Source organism: Candida pseudojiufengensis (assembly GCF_024610245.1).
Source record: "Candida pseudojiufengensis strain CBS 10847 chromosome Unknown scaffold3, whole genome shotgun sequence".
Lineage (NCBI taxonomy): Eukaryota > Fungi > Ascomycota > Pichiomycetes > Serinales > Debaryomycetaceae > Lodderomyces > Lodderomyces pseudojiufengensis.
Genome location: NW_026261523.1, coordinates 350,601 through 364,456, shown reverse-complemented (window position 1 = coordinate 364,456; position 13,856 = coordinate 350,601). Strand labels below are relative to the sequence as shown.

At 31.2% G+C, this 13,856-nt stretch overlaps 5 protein-coding genes across 5 annotated transcripts; 1 reads left to right on the top strand and 4 right to left on the bottom strand. All coding sequences in view use genetic code 12, as the record gives it.

Annotated features, from left to right (window-relative positions):
- Positions 1–41: 41 nt before the first annotated feature.
- KGF55_000605 (uncharacterized protein) lies at positions 42–1,802 on the bottom strand (the record flags this gene model as incomplete). Its single annotated transcript, XM_051760893.1, has 1 exon — positions 42–1,802. The coding sequence occupies one exon, from the start codon at positions 1,800–1,802 to the stop codon at positions 42–44; it is 1,761 nt and encodes a 586-aa protein (XP_051616550.1).
- Positions 1,803–2,027: 225 nt separating this feature from the next.
- On the bottom strand, positions 2,028–4,541 carry KGF55_000604 (putative ubiquitin-specific protease; the record flags this gene model as incomplete). The annotated part of the gene is made up of 1 exon (XM_051760892.1): positions 2,028–4,541. One exon carries the CDS (start codon positions 4,539–4,541, stop codon positions 2,028–2,030), a length of 2,514 nt encoding a protein of 837 aa, XP_051616549.1.
- Positions 4,542–5,159: 618 nt separating this feature from the next.
- PHO91 (Pho91p) lies at positions 5,160–7,826 on the bottom strand (the record flags this gene model as incomplete). Its single annotated transcript, XM_051760891.1, has 1 exon — positions 5,160–7,826. One exon carries the CDS (start codon positions 7,824–7,826, stop codon positions 5,160–5,162), a length of 2,667 nt encoding a protein of 888 aa, XP_051616548.1.
- Positions 7,827–9,089: 1,263 nt separating this feature from the next.
- GPI7 (mannose-ethanolamine phosphotransferase) lies at positions 9,090–12,617 on the top strand (the record flags this gene model as incomplete). Its single annotated transcript, XM_051760890.1, has 4 exons — positions 9,090–9,160; positions 9,908–11,640; positions 11,779–12,413; positions 12,606–12,617. 4 exons carry the CDS (start codon positions 9,090–9,092, stop codon positions 12,615–12,617), a joined length of 2,451 nt encoding a protein of 816 aa, XP_051616547.1.
- Positions 12,618–12,652: 35 nt separating this feature from the next.
- On the bottom strand, positions 12,653–13,852 carry REI1 (Rei1p; the record flags this gene model as incomplete). Its single annotated transcript, XM_051760889.1, has 1 exon — positions 12,653–13,852. One exon carries the CDS (start codon positions 13,850–13,852, stop codon positions 12,653–12,655), a length of 1,200 nt encoding a protein of 399 aa, XP_051616546.1.
- Positions 13,853–13,856: the final 4 nt, after the last annotated feature.

Below are 13,856 nucleotides of genomic sequence, written 5' to 3'. Positions count from 1 at the left end.
GACCGGAGTCAAAGTACTTTTAAATTTTACACGAATTCAAACTAGACTACAAAAACTTCTATCAATTTTCCAAAATCTATACCGTCACCAGTATTGATATCAAATATCTTTATCCCGTCTAAATTGAAAATACCCTTTCTATTTCCTATCAATTGTATATTTGTTTCGAAAACTGTTTGAGGTTCCAATGGTCCAATCCTAACATCATTATTCAAAATTATTACTCCTTCCTCTTCATAATTCGCTTTCAATGAATTGTATAATGAATACGATCGATTTTTATTTTGTATTATAACATCATTATTCGAGGTGCTTTTACTATTTTGATTCATTGTTAGTAGATTTGAAGATGAAATATTGTTTGTAGAAGTTGTATTTGTACTATAGATTGGGTTGAAATTTATAGCATTTTGAACTAACAATGATAAATTCAATCTATTTGGTGAATTATTGACAGCTTGAATCTTCCAGTTTGTTACCTGATTCACTTGAATGTCTAGTTTACCAATAAATGTCAATTTCAAACCTGCTAATGATGAGTTGACATTCGTAGCCAAGTTGACAGTAACTGAGGACGCTATTCTGGGCATCCCTGAGCTTGATTTCCTATTGTTGGTCGAAGATGAAGATGATAGCGTTAGACTATTTGCACTGTGGGTTGAAGAATTCGGACTCCTCAATTTGTATATGTTATTCAATAATGCTTTTTGTCTAATATTTGTTCCATTCGGTAGAGCACCGACTTGAGATTGTACTTGAGATACATTGTTATTTGTCTTCAAAGCATTGTTGATTGGTGGAGCAATTAATCCAAAATCTATGAATGGGTTCCACTCAGTTTCAATTAGGTTACTGATACTTTTCAATTCTCCATTGACCACTTTTTGCACCTTAAATGACATTTTAATAAAAATGGGCTTTGAGCTGGATTTATTTGGCAATGCGTTGGAAACTAGCCTGTAAATAACATTTAATGAATCCATTATTCTTATTTTTGTAGGAACAACTTGAGTAGTTGGTTGAATTAATGAGTTTTCAAAAATCAAATTTAATTCCGTTATTTCAAAATATATGTCATGCAAGGTATTATCGATTGACTTTTCCTTCGTCAAAAAATGAAGTAGATCATCAGAGCATTCAATATTTAATGCTGCTAAAAGAATCGCATTCCGACCAGCTGGTTTCGTTGTCTTCAATTTGATCACTAATGACGTAATTATTGGCAAGTTGATGACTGCAATTTCTTCTTTCACTCTTTCTTTTTCATCTTCCGCTTTTTTCTTTATAGTCGTATCCAAACTATTCTGATTTGGTTGTTCATTGATTGAGACATCAGAATACACCATTAAATCATTGAAAACTGGCATAAAATTTGGTAAGTCCATGGAATCTTCGGCCCTTGTTATATCTACCACTTGAGGTTCAGTCGATTCTTCCAATTGACATGCTATATACAAGTTCGGTTGTGCTATTTTCTTTCTTTGGTGTAATATTGGAAATTTGAAAAGCCATACTAAAATTTCATTGTTTTCAAATACTACCTGATTTTCGTCAAATGTGTATTTGTGGACGCTAGTGTTCTCTTGACTTACTAACTCTGTTGTGAAATCTGAATTTTGAGGTAGTATGCACAGATAAACCGTAGTTTTTTTCAGTTTGGAGTCATTGTCTTTATAATTTATTATGTATCCTTGTAAAATTTCATCATGATATACTATTTGTCTAATTGGCAAATTCTCTAATTTATCTATATCGTTTTTGACATCAATTGTTGTAGACGGGATGATTATCTTCAAAGTCATACCATGTTATTGTAAATCAAAAGTTGAAAGTATTTCCATTTGATTTAAATAAAATCACAAACGCGAATAAATAACATATCGAATTCTTATGTATGCAGAGTACTTATCAGAGACTTAAGTTTCGGTGCTATTTTTTGCGAATACTACAACCTTGATTCTCTAAATAAAATTTAATTAATCTAAATGTAAAGTCTACTTAATTTAATGCTAGTTTCGTTATCGTTTTCAATTTCTATGTGATCTTTTAATTTGTTTTCTATCAACTCTTTCGTAATATAACATATACACCGTGGTTTCCTCCGCTAGAACAGCATTTCTTGAAACTTCATTGATATTACCATCACTGATCCTCCAATACGGATTCGATATAAGAGATTGAATCTTTTTCATTTTAACCTTTTTTTCAGGTTGTTTAGTAGAAGCTTGAGATCCATTAGTACTTATACCGTTCTCAATAGATGATTCTTGTGGATGATCTTGGAATGATGACTTAAAATTAGCTTTGGCAAAAGCGTTATCAAAATTGTTTTTCATTGGATCATCAACTAAAATCTCAGCTGGAGTTTGTAAACCAGACTGAATGATCTCTTCGACATTTCTGGGGTTGGCTTGTATAACTGATGGTCTTCTTCCAATCATTGAAGAAAATCTATGACGTATCCCATCATCGTCAGAGGCAGATGCGTTACTCCCTGAACGTATTGAAAATCTTGAATTTTTCTTCTCAGACGTATCTTCATCCACGGGTGAAACATCGTAATGAACCTCTCCGGACAAGTCCATGATCTCTGGGGACAACTTAAAAATATTACCGTCTTTGTTTTTCACGTATAATGGTTTATGCTTATAACATTCATAATGTCCTTGAGTATGTGATCCCATGTGTCTAATAATAGCTTTCAATCTATATTTATAAATGTCATTTTCGTTAAATTTGAACTTCTTAAAATGTTCCCTCAAATTTTCTGTTTGTTGGTCGTTTATTGGGGCTTTATTGATAGTTGGATTTTCGACTTCCGATGATGCACTATTTGGTGGTCTAATTGTTGTTGAAGTCGTGATAGTTTGTGGAGTCGATTCAATACTTGTTCGTGATGAAAGATCATCGTCTACTTCATCATCGTCATCATCATCTTCATCCTCCTCCTCAGTTGTTCCATTATGTATAGTCTCATTATCATCTGTTGCTTCGTCGTTGTCTTCATCCAAATCTTCATCAGGTTCTCCTTTTTCCAAATAATCACCCCTCTGTACATCTTCGTCTTCCATATCATTTTCATCAGTAGTCAATACTTTTGAACTTAATTGTTTTATCAATTTTTCTTCATCGTCTTGAACTATGGTTTGAAAATTTTTTAATCTATCATGATACTCTTTACCAATTGACAAACTCATGTTATCTTTAAAAGTCACTCGACAAGAATTTCTTGAAACAGTTTGACCATCAAATGCTGATCTTGATAAATGGATACCAAAAATCTTTGGTGGTTTCAAAATATGAGATTTTTTGGAAACAGTTGAAGTTACTTTTGAAATATCAATGCCATTAACGTTGTAATTTTTAATATAATTTTCCAATGGTTCAGGTATATCCTCGTTTATACATAAATGCGGATTATTATGCAAGTCAAAAATTTGATGAATAAACTGTTCTTCCTCGAGAGAATGAAATTTCCTCGTAGGTTGAATTAAAAGTTCATTTGCAACTATTTTGTCAATCCTACATTTGAGACATTGATACCCCTCAATTGTTTCACTTTCATTGTCTTCTAACAAACTCTCCAAGTTGGCTTGCGGTTTCATCGGAGCTGGCAATGTCAACATAACAAAAGGTGTGAAAGTAGGTTTCGAAACACCATGACATTTCAAACAGGTCATTTGACCCAAAATTAATCCATCAAAAGGGAATTCAGGAATCGAAATTCGTTCTAGTTGTGTATAATCTTGAGGATTTGGTTGGTTTCCCTTTGGCATTATATGATGTAGATTCAACGTGATAAATTTATGAAAGCTTTTTAATTTCAAGTTTTCATTCTCTAAAGTTTCATTTATTAATTGAGTCAATTCATGAGCATCATGTTGACTTCTTGATATTTTAGCTTGGAAGATATTTTCCAATTCATGCAAGAAAGTCCAAACAGAAATCGTCTTTGTTGTCATTTGAGTTTCTTGTAGTTTTTTCACCATTTGCGCTAAAGCTATATGTAAAGGAATAGTGAATTTTGCATTCGAAGATTTGAATTTTGAATTTTGTAAAGATTTATTATGTTCCATTCTTAATTTAGTTAATGCATCTACATCCAATTTATGTGTATTTATAAATTCAGACAATTGACGATAACTCACAATAAATTTATTCAAATAATCCGTTAAGGAAGGTAAGGATGAATATGCTTGTAATGAAGAATTTGCAAAACAATCATTTCTTAAATTAATCAACCCAGTTGTATGTTTATCAGGACGTTTGGAAAACATTTTTCTTTGATTTGATTGAAATAATGGAATTGAAGGAAGACAAATGTAGAATGCAACTGATACTAAGACTATTTGTAATAAAAGACACAGCTTTTGTTTGGATGATTTGTTACACCAAAATTTAATCAATGACTCAGGAATGAAAACTTTCGAAGGAACCTTTTGGATTATTCTTTGTTGAGACGAGTAAGATGATTGAGATGAAATTGAGTTTAAATCTTGATTCTTTATTAAATTTTTGATCTGATTTATAGCAAGGTCCATATAATATAAACTTGAGAACAACAAAGTCTATTTCGATTTTTGTGAATTCGAAAGTTACTTACAATATTCAATTGGGTCTATTATTATTCTCTAATTGTACTTCGAACTAGCTTGAAATGGTTAATAATATTTGACTTGAACAAGATAAGAAATTTTATTAGTAAGTAATTTGACATATTATTATTTAATAGAAGCAATTCAACAAAAAAAAAAATTAAGTCGGTTAATCTAAACGAATTCGGTTCTTATTTGGAGCTTATATCATCAACACTTCATTCGATAAATATAGTTCTATCAGGTACTTAAAAACCCTACTGATAAATTGATAATCATGCGATTGATTTTGGCCCAAATATAAAACATAAGTCAACCAAAAGGACAAATTGTTTATAATTATCGTGCAACCATTTACGATACATTGTCTCATTTGTCACTAATCGCTAATATTGCATTGATTGATTGGTGGTATGACACAATGCTAGAACTCACGTTCATAAAGTAATTTGAAAGAGTTGAGATAACGATATTACTAGCTTTGTACATTTGAAAGATCTAACAGAATGTTTATTTATTATGTACAATACAAAATTCTTTAAAAATCCAGTTTGCAAAAATGGTCTAAAAATTGATGATTCTCATAGTTGCATATCCAATCGTTACAATCATAGCATATGCTATAAATGAACTCGGAACACCTCTTGTAATAAATGTACCTACTGTCAAATATGGTTTACCAAATTCATCAGTCATACAAATGGCAGTAACGTTCGGAAAGCCAGATGTAGGTAAACCCATAGCAGCTGAACATAATAATGCACTTGCCATAATTAATAATCTTGGATGAGGTTCAGGCATATTATTACCAATCTCTTGAACCAACGGTATTATAATTAATGCTGCTACTGTATGACTTACAAACGTAGCCATAATTAAGATTAATAAACCAAAAGTTAATGTAACCCCAAATAATGAGAAATCTTCAACTTGTCTTTGAATTTCAACTGCAATGGTAGTCAACAATCCACTTGATGCAACTGCTTTACCTAGCGCTGTACCTCCCATAGCTAAAACCACAATATTCCAAGGATAATTATTAAAGTCTTCAGTTGTTAATAAACCTGAACCAAAAAATAAAATAATTGGAATCAATGAAATTATACCCATTTCGCCAAATACAAATGTAATCTTTGAAGCAATACACCATAATAATATCGTTCCTAATGACACAGTAACAATAAACCATTGAATGCTGGTAAATTTATCATCAATTGTTCTTATTGGTACTAAATGAGTGTTTTTAGCATTACAATTAAATGTAATTAATAAGAATATCCAGATTAATAATAAGGATAATATACAAACGGGTACAGCAATAACAAACCATTGACCCCATGAGGGTTGAGGTTCCATACTTCCGATTGCAATCATATTTTGAGGTGAAGCAATGGGACTTGCCATTCCTCCAACATTCGATGCTAATGCAATCCCTAAAATTAATGCTTTGATGAATTGCGAACCTTTAGGCAAAGTACGAATCAATGGTGTAATTAAACTCAAACACATTACAGGCGCAGCCACGTTTGATAAAAATGCTGACGAAAATAATGCTACTCCCATAATTGTTAATAAGACAACTGATGGATTAGTACCAGCTTTTGATAAAATCCAAGTGGATATTAGCTTTGCTATATGATACTTTGACAAAGCTGCAGCCAAAGTGAAACCACCTAATAATAACAAAATCACAGAATTCCACATTTGACTTAAAATATATTTGGATGCATTCACTGAATCCATGACTGAACCATCATCATTTTTGATGATATTAAAAATGACTATTAATAATGGCAATAACAATGACGTGACGAATAACGGTATTGCTTCAGTAGCCCACAACAATGAAGCGCATATTAACATTGCAAAACAGTTTCTTTGAGGTTTGTCTTTAAATGGCGAGAAGAACAACAATAGCACAGTTATTGTTATGATACAAATCAATTTCAAAAGTGTTGGATTACTTATTGAAACATTAAAACTTATTACTTTGTTCCCACTTGATTTTAAATCTGCTTCTTTGTCATCATTATTAATTCTTTCTCTTTGATCGATTAGTTTTGAATTTGCTGCATGAGATTTTCTTTCTAATCCAATCATATCTCTCCATACTGTATTTCTTTCCCAAACAACATGTTCTCTCAAATGAATTGATAATTCTGACTTTGCTGTTTCTAAATCATCTCCATGATTACATATCAATGCATATATTTTGATTAATGCATCTAATCTATCATTAACTTTCTGCATTGTTGAATTTTTAAAAATATATGATTTTGAAGGTAGGGTATCTAAATATTGATCTTTTATATTTGTGTTTAAAGATTTATCAAATTTTTTCAAAGCTTTTTTGAAACCTGTATAATTCAATTCGATATATGATTTTAATTCTGATAATGTTGTAAATAATCCTATTGTTCTTTTCCTTAGTATAATTCTACTTTCACTCAACAAAACCAATTGTGGGGGTACTCTACTATCTGAAGTGGTTACATTTGACAATTCATTCCATAGACGAGGAGATTTGGTAGATTTGAGATATTCATCAATTGATCTGGTTTGAGTTAATCCATTTCCGTCTAAATCATCATGATGAATATTTGGTGCTGATCCCATTCTTTTCACTTGTCTTCCCCTAGATTCAACTGGAGAGTATCCTCTTTCTAATCCTTCTACGTAATGTTCCTCCTGTGCCCCTTCATCATCTTCGTCATCATCATCAAAATCATTTTCCGCTTGGGTAAATTCTGTGTCAGGATCGGTAGTATTTGTAATATATTGTTCACCAGAAGTTTCTGAAAATCTTCGACTACTTTTAACTCTTCTTGGCTTATATCTAGTATTACCTTTCATAGCAAGTAATGAACTATCAATTTCCTTTTCAAATACTTCAATATCAAATACTAATTCATCAATACTTTTAAAAATAAATTCTTCTTGATGTTTGAAAAAAGTATCTATTTTTTTCAATTCCGCATTTAAGGCAGCTTCAAACACTATTTGAGGACTACTTGAATCAATATCATTTAATTGTCCTATACTTGAGTAAGTATTATCTATTAAATGAGAATTCTCCTCCAAATCAAAATTTCCATCATCACCTGATAAATGCTTCCTTCTTAAATTATCCCTTTGTAATGAATATATTAATTTCTTCAATGTAGTATATGCTATATATTTTGAAGACCATTCTGGAACAGCATTAAACTGTAATGAATGTGAAAATTTCATTGGATCCGATGGTCTTGCAAAGTTATACTTGCCGTGCTATACTAAAATTCCAAAATAAATAATTAGCAACAAGTAACAGTATACTTCTTTATACACAAAATTTGATGATGATTATCCTGAGTATCAGAAATGTTGTAAAATGAAGTGAAGGTAATCAGTTTGTTGTTTTGAAAAAAAAATTGCAAGAAGTTAAGTGATAGTATAACTGAAGACACAGAAATTTTAAATTTGTTACAATTATGAACTTCGGATTTTATTTTGTTTGATTTAAAATTCAAATTGAACTAACTAAAGCACATTTCAAATTATTGATACAAGAAATATTACTAAAACAGCTTTAATCGGTTATCACAGAGTGGTTAGTATGGAAGAAACATCTACAATCACGATTTTACAACTAAATATGTGGAGAACTAAAACTCAGAAACTTCAAATACTTGATAAGATTTTTTATCAATCACATTACCGTCGATGGCATACGTGAGTGTCATACCTTCAACTTGAGTCCCGTTAATCTCCCTTCTTGATAATGAATATACTCTTGTGATCTTTTACCAACTTCAACAATTTATAATTCAGCCGCGTTGAGGTTCATGAAAAGATTGAAGATGGCGTAGTAAAATCAAAGAATAATATATGAACGATTTTGTGTCTTGTTTCAATGAAATTGTGTTAGCTTATAAGGATCGTAAACTTGATAACGACCATAAGACTAATCGAGTAGACACTCAAGCTCTCCTTTATGATTGACGGAGTTAAAATTATGTTACAATGATCTTATGTGTTCTTATGATGATTACTTAGCAACCATATCAATTAAATAATTTTATTACGTAGACAGATTAGTTTAATCTTGCTTATGGGTACAAAATTCAGCAAAAAAGAAAAAATAAAAATTGATATTATTATAATAACAAATCTTGTATCAATTGAATAAGACGGCAATACCAAATACTATCCAACTAAGAATTCAATTGAGTAACCAGCATCGATTTAAAAATCAATTGCTTTCACACACATAACATTCATCGTTTCATAGAAGATCAAAATCTAAAATTAGACTAATTTAGACTATCTCGAGGAATACAAGCATTTACACCAGTTTAAAGTTATATCAATTTATTAAACATGGACTTTTGTTTCTTTTTAATTGGATGTACGTAATTTGAAACTTCGTACTGAAATTGTTCATGAGTTACTAAGTCTTGGGAATAACATCGTAATTTGGAGTGTATAATAAATCAGACGTTTAAAAGAATATTCATGAATTTGTACCATCAATTTCAAGTTGATGAAGCATTTTTGGAAGACCCAATTCGAGTAACGAACGAATTGTATTTGACTTATGCCACCGTTCACAATTTTGACAGACAAAAAACCTTAGCACATGAAATACTAACATATCTTTAGTTCAAGAGTTCAATAAACCGTTAAAAGATGTAGGTAATATTGCATGTTATTGTGGTCATTGCCATAATCAAAGTGCATTTGCAGTAAGAACAATCAATGCTATAACTATTTTTTTCATACCTTTAATTCCATTTTATTATTCAAAAAGATTGAAATGTAATATTTGTGGTACCACGGGTAGTTTAGATTCTCAAGCTATTGATCGATTGAAGAAAGGGGAGCCTGTTGCTATTGGTTAATATGATTTCAAACTTCGAGTGTAAACCAAATTTAAAAGTATATAATTTTTTTTTCACATGTCCTTTTTTTAGAATAAAAATATGAGGTGTGTTTTAGTTGATATGAGGCGTTGAAGGTGGGATGTATTGATATTTAGTAATTGAATGCTTTAACTTTTCAATAACGGTGCAGGACCCAATTCAAATTTATTCTCTAAAACATCAAATTTTCAAATATCGGTTGAAAAACAGATTGAATGAAATTAAATATTTCATATCAGCTATTGATAGCAATGGAAATCTATATGAGCCTAGAAGTGACACGTCAACTTCGATCTATTTTTGATTACACTTGTTTATCAGTTGTATGCGTTACCAACACTGTCTTTATTTAATTATAGTCTTTATGAATTACGCGCCAAACGTGTTTTAGGTTTTTTATTTATTTTTCAGATCAGAGTTTGAATTTATTCCAAAGTATAGTGAGCTCAATTACTCAATTCACATGCTAAGATCACTTGCGTTGAAATGGTTCATATATTTGTCACTATTAACTGCTAACCTTCTAGGATTTATACTATTTTTAAAAGGGTTTTTTCCTTCAAAAGTTGTTCTTCCTGGATTAGGTACTTTTTTACAAGATGAAAATCAATCACCATTTTTGAACGAAAGAAAACAACCACAATTCGAGAAAATTATATTAATGGTAGTGGATGCAATGAGATCGGATTTTTGTTTTGGGGAAGACTCTAATTTCAAATTCTTACATCAATTAATCAATGAAGGTCATGCTATACCATTCACTGCATTTTCAAATCCACCAACTGTAACTTTACCGAGATTGAAAGGGATAAGTAGTGGAGAGACCCCTAGTTTCTTAGATGCGATATTGAATGTTGCTGATGATTATGATAACACACAGGGATTACATGCCCAGGACTCTTGGATAAAGCAATACAAAAATTTGAATAAAACAATAAATTTTTTTGGAGACGATACATGGTTAAAATTATTTCCTAACGAGTTTAGTGAATTTGAAGGAACAAACTCCTTTTTTGTTAGTGACTTTACCGAAGTAGATAATAATGTTACCCGTCATTTGGATCATCAATTGAACAGTAAGGCATGGGACGGTCTAATTTTACATTACTTAGGTTTAGACCACATAGGTCACAAAAGTGGTCCCTATTCAGTATATATGAAATCCAAGCAAATTGAGATGGATAATATCTTGAGACGACTTTATAATTTTACAAATGAAAATCAAGAGACTTTATTGATTTTAATGGGAGATCATGGAATGAACGAAGTAGGTAATCATGGGGGATCATCTGCTGGTGAAACTTCAGCTGCATTAACAATAATATCTCCTAAATTTAATAAACAAAATCCTATTGCTCCCTTGCCAAAAAATTCAGATTATAAATACTACAATTCAGTATTTCAAATTGATTTGGTACCTTCTTTGGCAAGCTTATTAAATTTTCCAATTCCGAAGAATTCACTAGGAGTAATTACAAGAGAAGTAATTGAACTTTGGCCTGAAAATTTACAAATTAAAATTATGTTGGAAAATTGTATTCAAATGATGAAATTGTATGACGCGAAGTATGGAAATGAGGGACAACTTTCGAGAGAATGGGAAAAGTTAAAATCTGGACACGGTTTATTGGACGAGTACTACTGTTTTTTACAAGAAGTTCAATTAAAAATGGCTTCATCGGCAACGAATTATAATTACGATGATATTTACCTATCAGCGATCGTGATTTTAATTTCTACTATTGCAATCATTTCAATTTTTAATTTGTATTTTTTCACCCTGTCAAACGTTAAGCAAAGTTTCGTCATAATTTTTCTAATATTTGTTTTCATTTACTCAATTCATTTTCATGGATCTTCCTTAATTGAAGAAGAACATCAAATTTGGTATTTTGCTACATGTTTGATTTTGATATATTTTGGGTTTAGCTTTTTCAAAGTATTGGACAATAAAATGAATTTAATTAATTTTTGTTTATTGTTCTCTTGCATAAGACTCTTAAAATCATGGAATAATAGTGGTCAAAAATGGTTCACCCAATCCAACATAGCATCTTATTTATGCAATGACGGTGATGATATTCTTTGGATATTGATAGCATTGACTTATATTGTATTCACGTTGGCTATAGTGTTTCAAGGAAGTATGATTCACACAGCCGGGCTTACAACGAATTCGGTCTCAACAAGCCGGCTCGACCTTGGCTCATTAATATCATTCATTCTTATCTTTGTCACAAGTTCTTTATCATTCCTGTTCAAAGTTGTACAATATTTTATAGACACAAATCAAATTCCAAGATCATTCAAATGGTTATTATTTTGGATTTTTCAAAGTTATAACATCAATATTAATCATCCTGATTTAAAATTTGAATTGCAAACGATAAGCATACAATTGTCAAAAATAAGTTCCTATTTGCTACTATTTTTAGTAGTCGCTAGACTCCTTATCGGAAGAATCAAGGGCATAAAGTTTGGCACTATAACTGATTTTACAAACATTTTCACAATCTTTTTAATAAATCAAACTAGACATGCAAATATCCCAATTTTTTTGGTTTTAATGGTTGCAAAATTTACACTATCTAAATTATGTCACAACAAATCTTCATCTATAGACAACTATGTTTTATCAATTACATTCATTACACTTTGTTTGCAGAACTTGACATTTTTTTCCATGGGAAACACAAATTCAATAGCAACTGTTGACCTATCTAATGCTTATAATGGTATTGAAACATATGACGTCTTTATAGTGGGAGTTCTCACATTTGTTTCCAACTTTGCAGGTCCAATATTTTGGTCTTTATCATCATTACAATTGATTTTCGAACCAAGTTTTATTTTTTTCAAAGGTCCCGATAAAACCAATTTAGTCAATTTCTCAACATTAAAATATTCAATATTACTAGTCAAATCCTTCATCCTATTATTTTTTTATTCAGTCTCATCAATCAACCTAATTGGATCATGTATAAACTTAAGATTTCATTTATTTATTTGGACAGTGTTTTCACCTAAACTACTATTCTTCGGTAGCTGGATACTATTTGTCAATTTCTTCATTGATTTAATACTATCTTCTTCTTTACTACTTTTTTAGAATTCAGATTAGACGATTAATTTATTAAAATCAAAACTATACACAAACTATTGCAACAATTGATCTCTAAAATGTGGTTGATTATTGATAAATTTAGCAGCTCTTCTATCATTAACATCCTCTCGTTTTTTTTCACTTCTCCATTTTCTTTTCTTTTCCGCTAACTCTTTTCTATCTTGTAATGTCAACATATGTCTGGTTTCAGCAGCAATAACAGTTCCTTGACCTTCAGATAAAATTCTTTCGGGAGCTAAGTTTTGTCTATAATATCTTCGATTTGATCTATGACCAACAACTGCACCAGATGGGAGTATTAGTTCATTACCATTTTGGTAAATAGCATCTTGGTCTGCAGCCAGTAATTCCTCATCAGAATCAGACTCTTCATTTTCATCGCTCACATCTTCCCAATCTCCTTCACTTTCTTCAGCTTCGTCTGCCCCATCAACAATTATCTTCTTATCATCATCATCATAAGTTGAAGAAAAATCATAAAACTTTGATATTTCCAATTTTTCATCTTCAGATTCGTACGGTATTCTCATGTGTCTTTTAGTTTGCATATGTTCCCTTGCAGCTTCTGCATTTCTTCCTTGGTAATTACAAGCTATGCAAAAGCCAAACCCAATTTTTTCAGCCAAATATTCTATTAACCCTGTTTTATCAATAAGATAGTTTGGTTCCGGGATATATAAACCGTGTTGTTTAAACATATGATCTACATTCTCATCAACTGTTTGAAATTCATGATGGTATTTTGGATGAGCGAAAAGACACGTAGTTGGTGGTATGTCTAGTTTATTTGCAAGTTTTTGTTCCAATTGTATTTCTTCTTCCGCTTCTTGAGTTAGGTCTACATTTTCTGTTTCTTTCTTTTGTTCAGGAGCTTCTTCGGAGTCATCGATTGTCTCCGTAAATTTTTCATCTTCCAACGCCTCTCCAGAGGCTTGATTTGCCCTTCTTTCAGCCATCATTGCTCTCTTTGCTTGTTCTAAAATCGCCTTTTTCTTTTCCAAAATTGCTTCTTTCTCTTTCCTTCTTTGCTCTTTCTTCGTTATCTGTTTAACTTTCTCACCATCGTCTGGAGTCTGTAGTCTGGTAACTTTACTATTAAATAATTCTTCATTTATTGGTGGTAATTGCGCAACTTTCCTTTTTAAATTATATCGATGCCATTCTGATTTCATATGTGTTCTTTGATCATTTGATTCCGGAAATTGTAAATTACAAGTATTACAGGTAAACATTGTG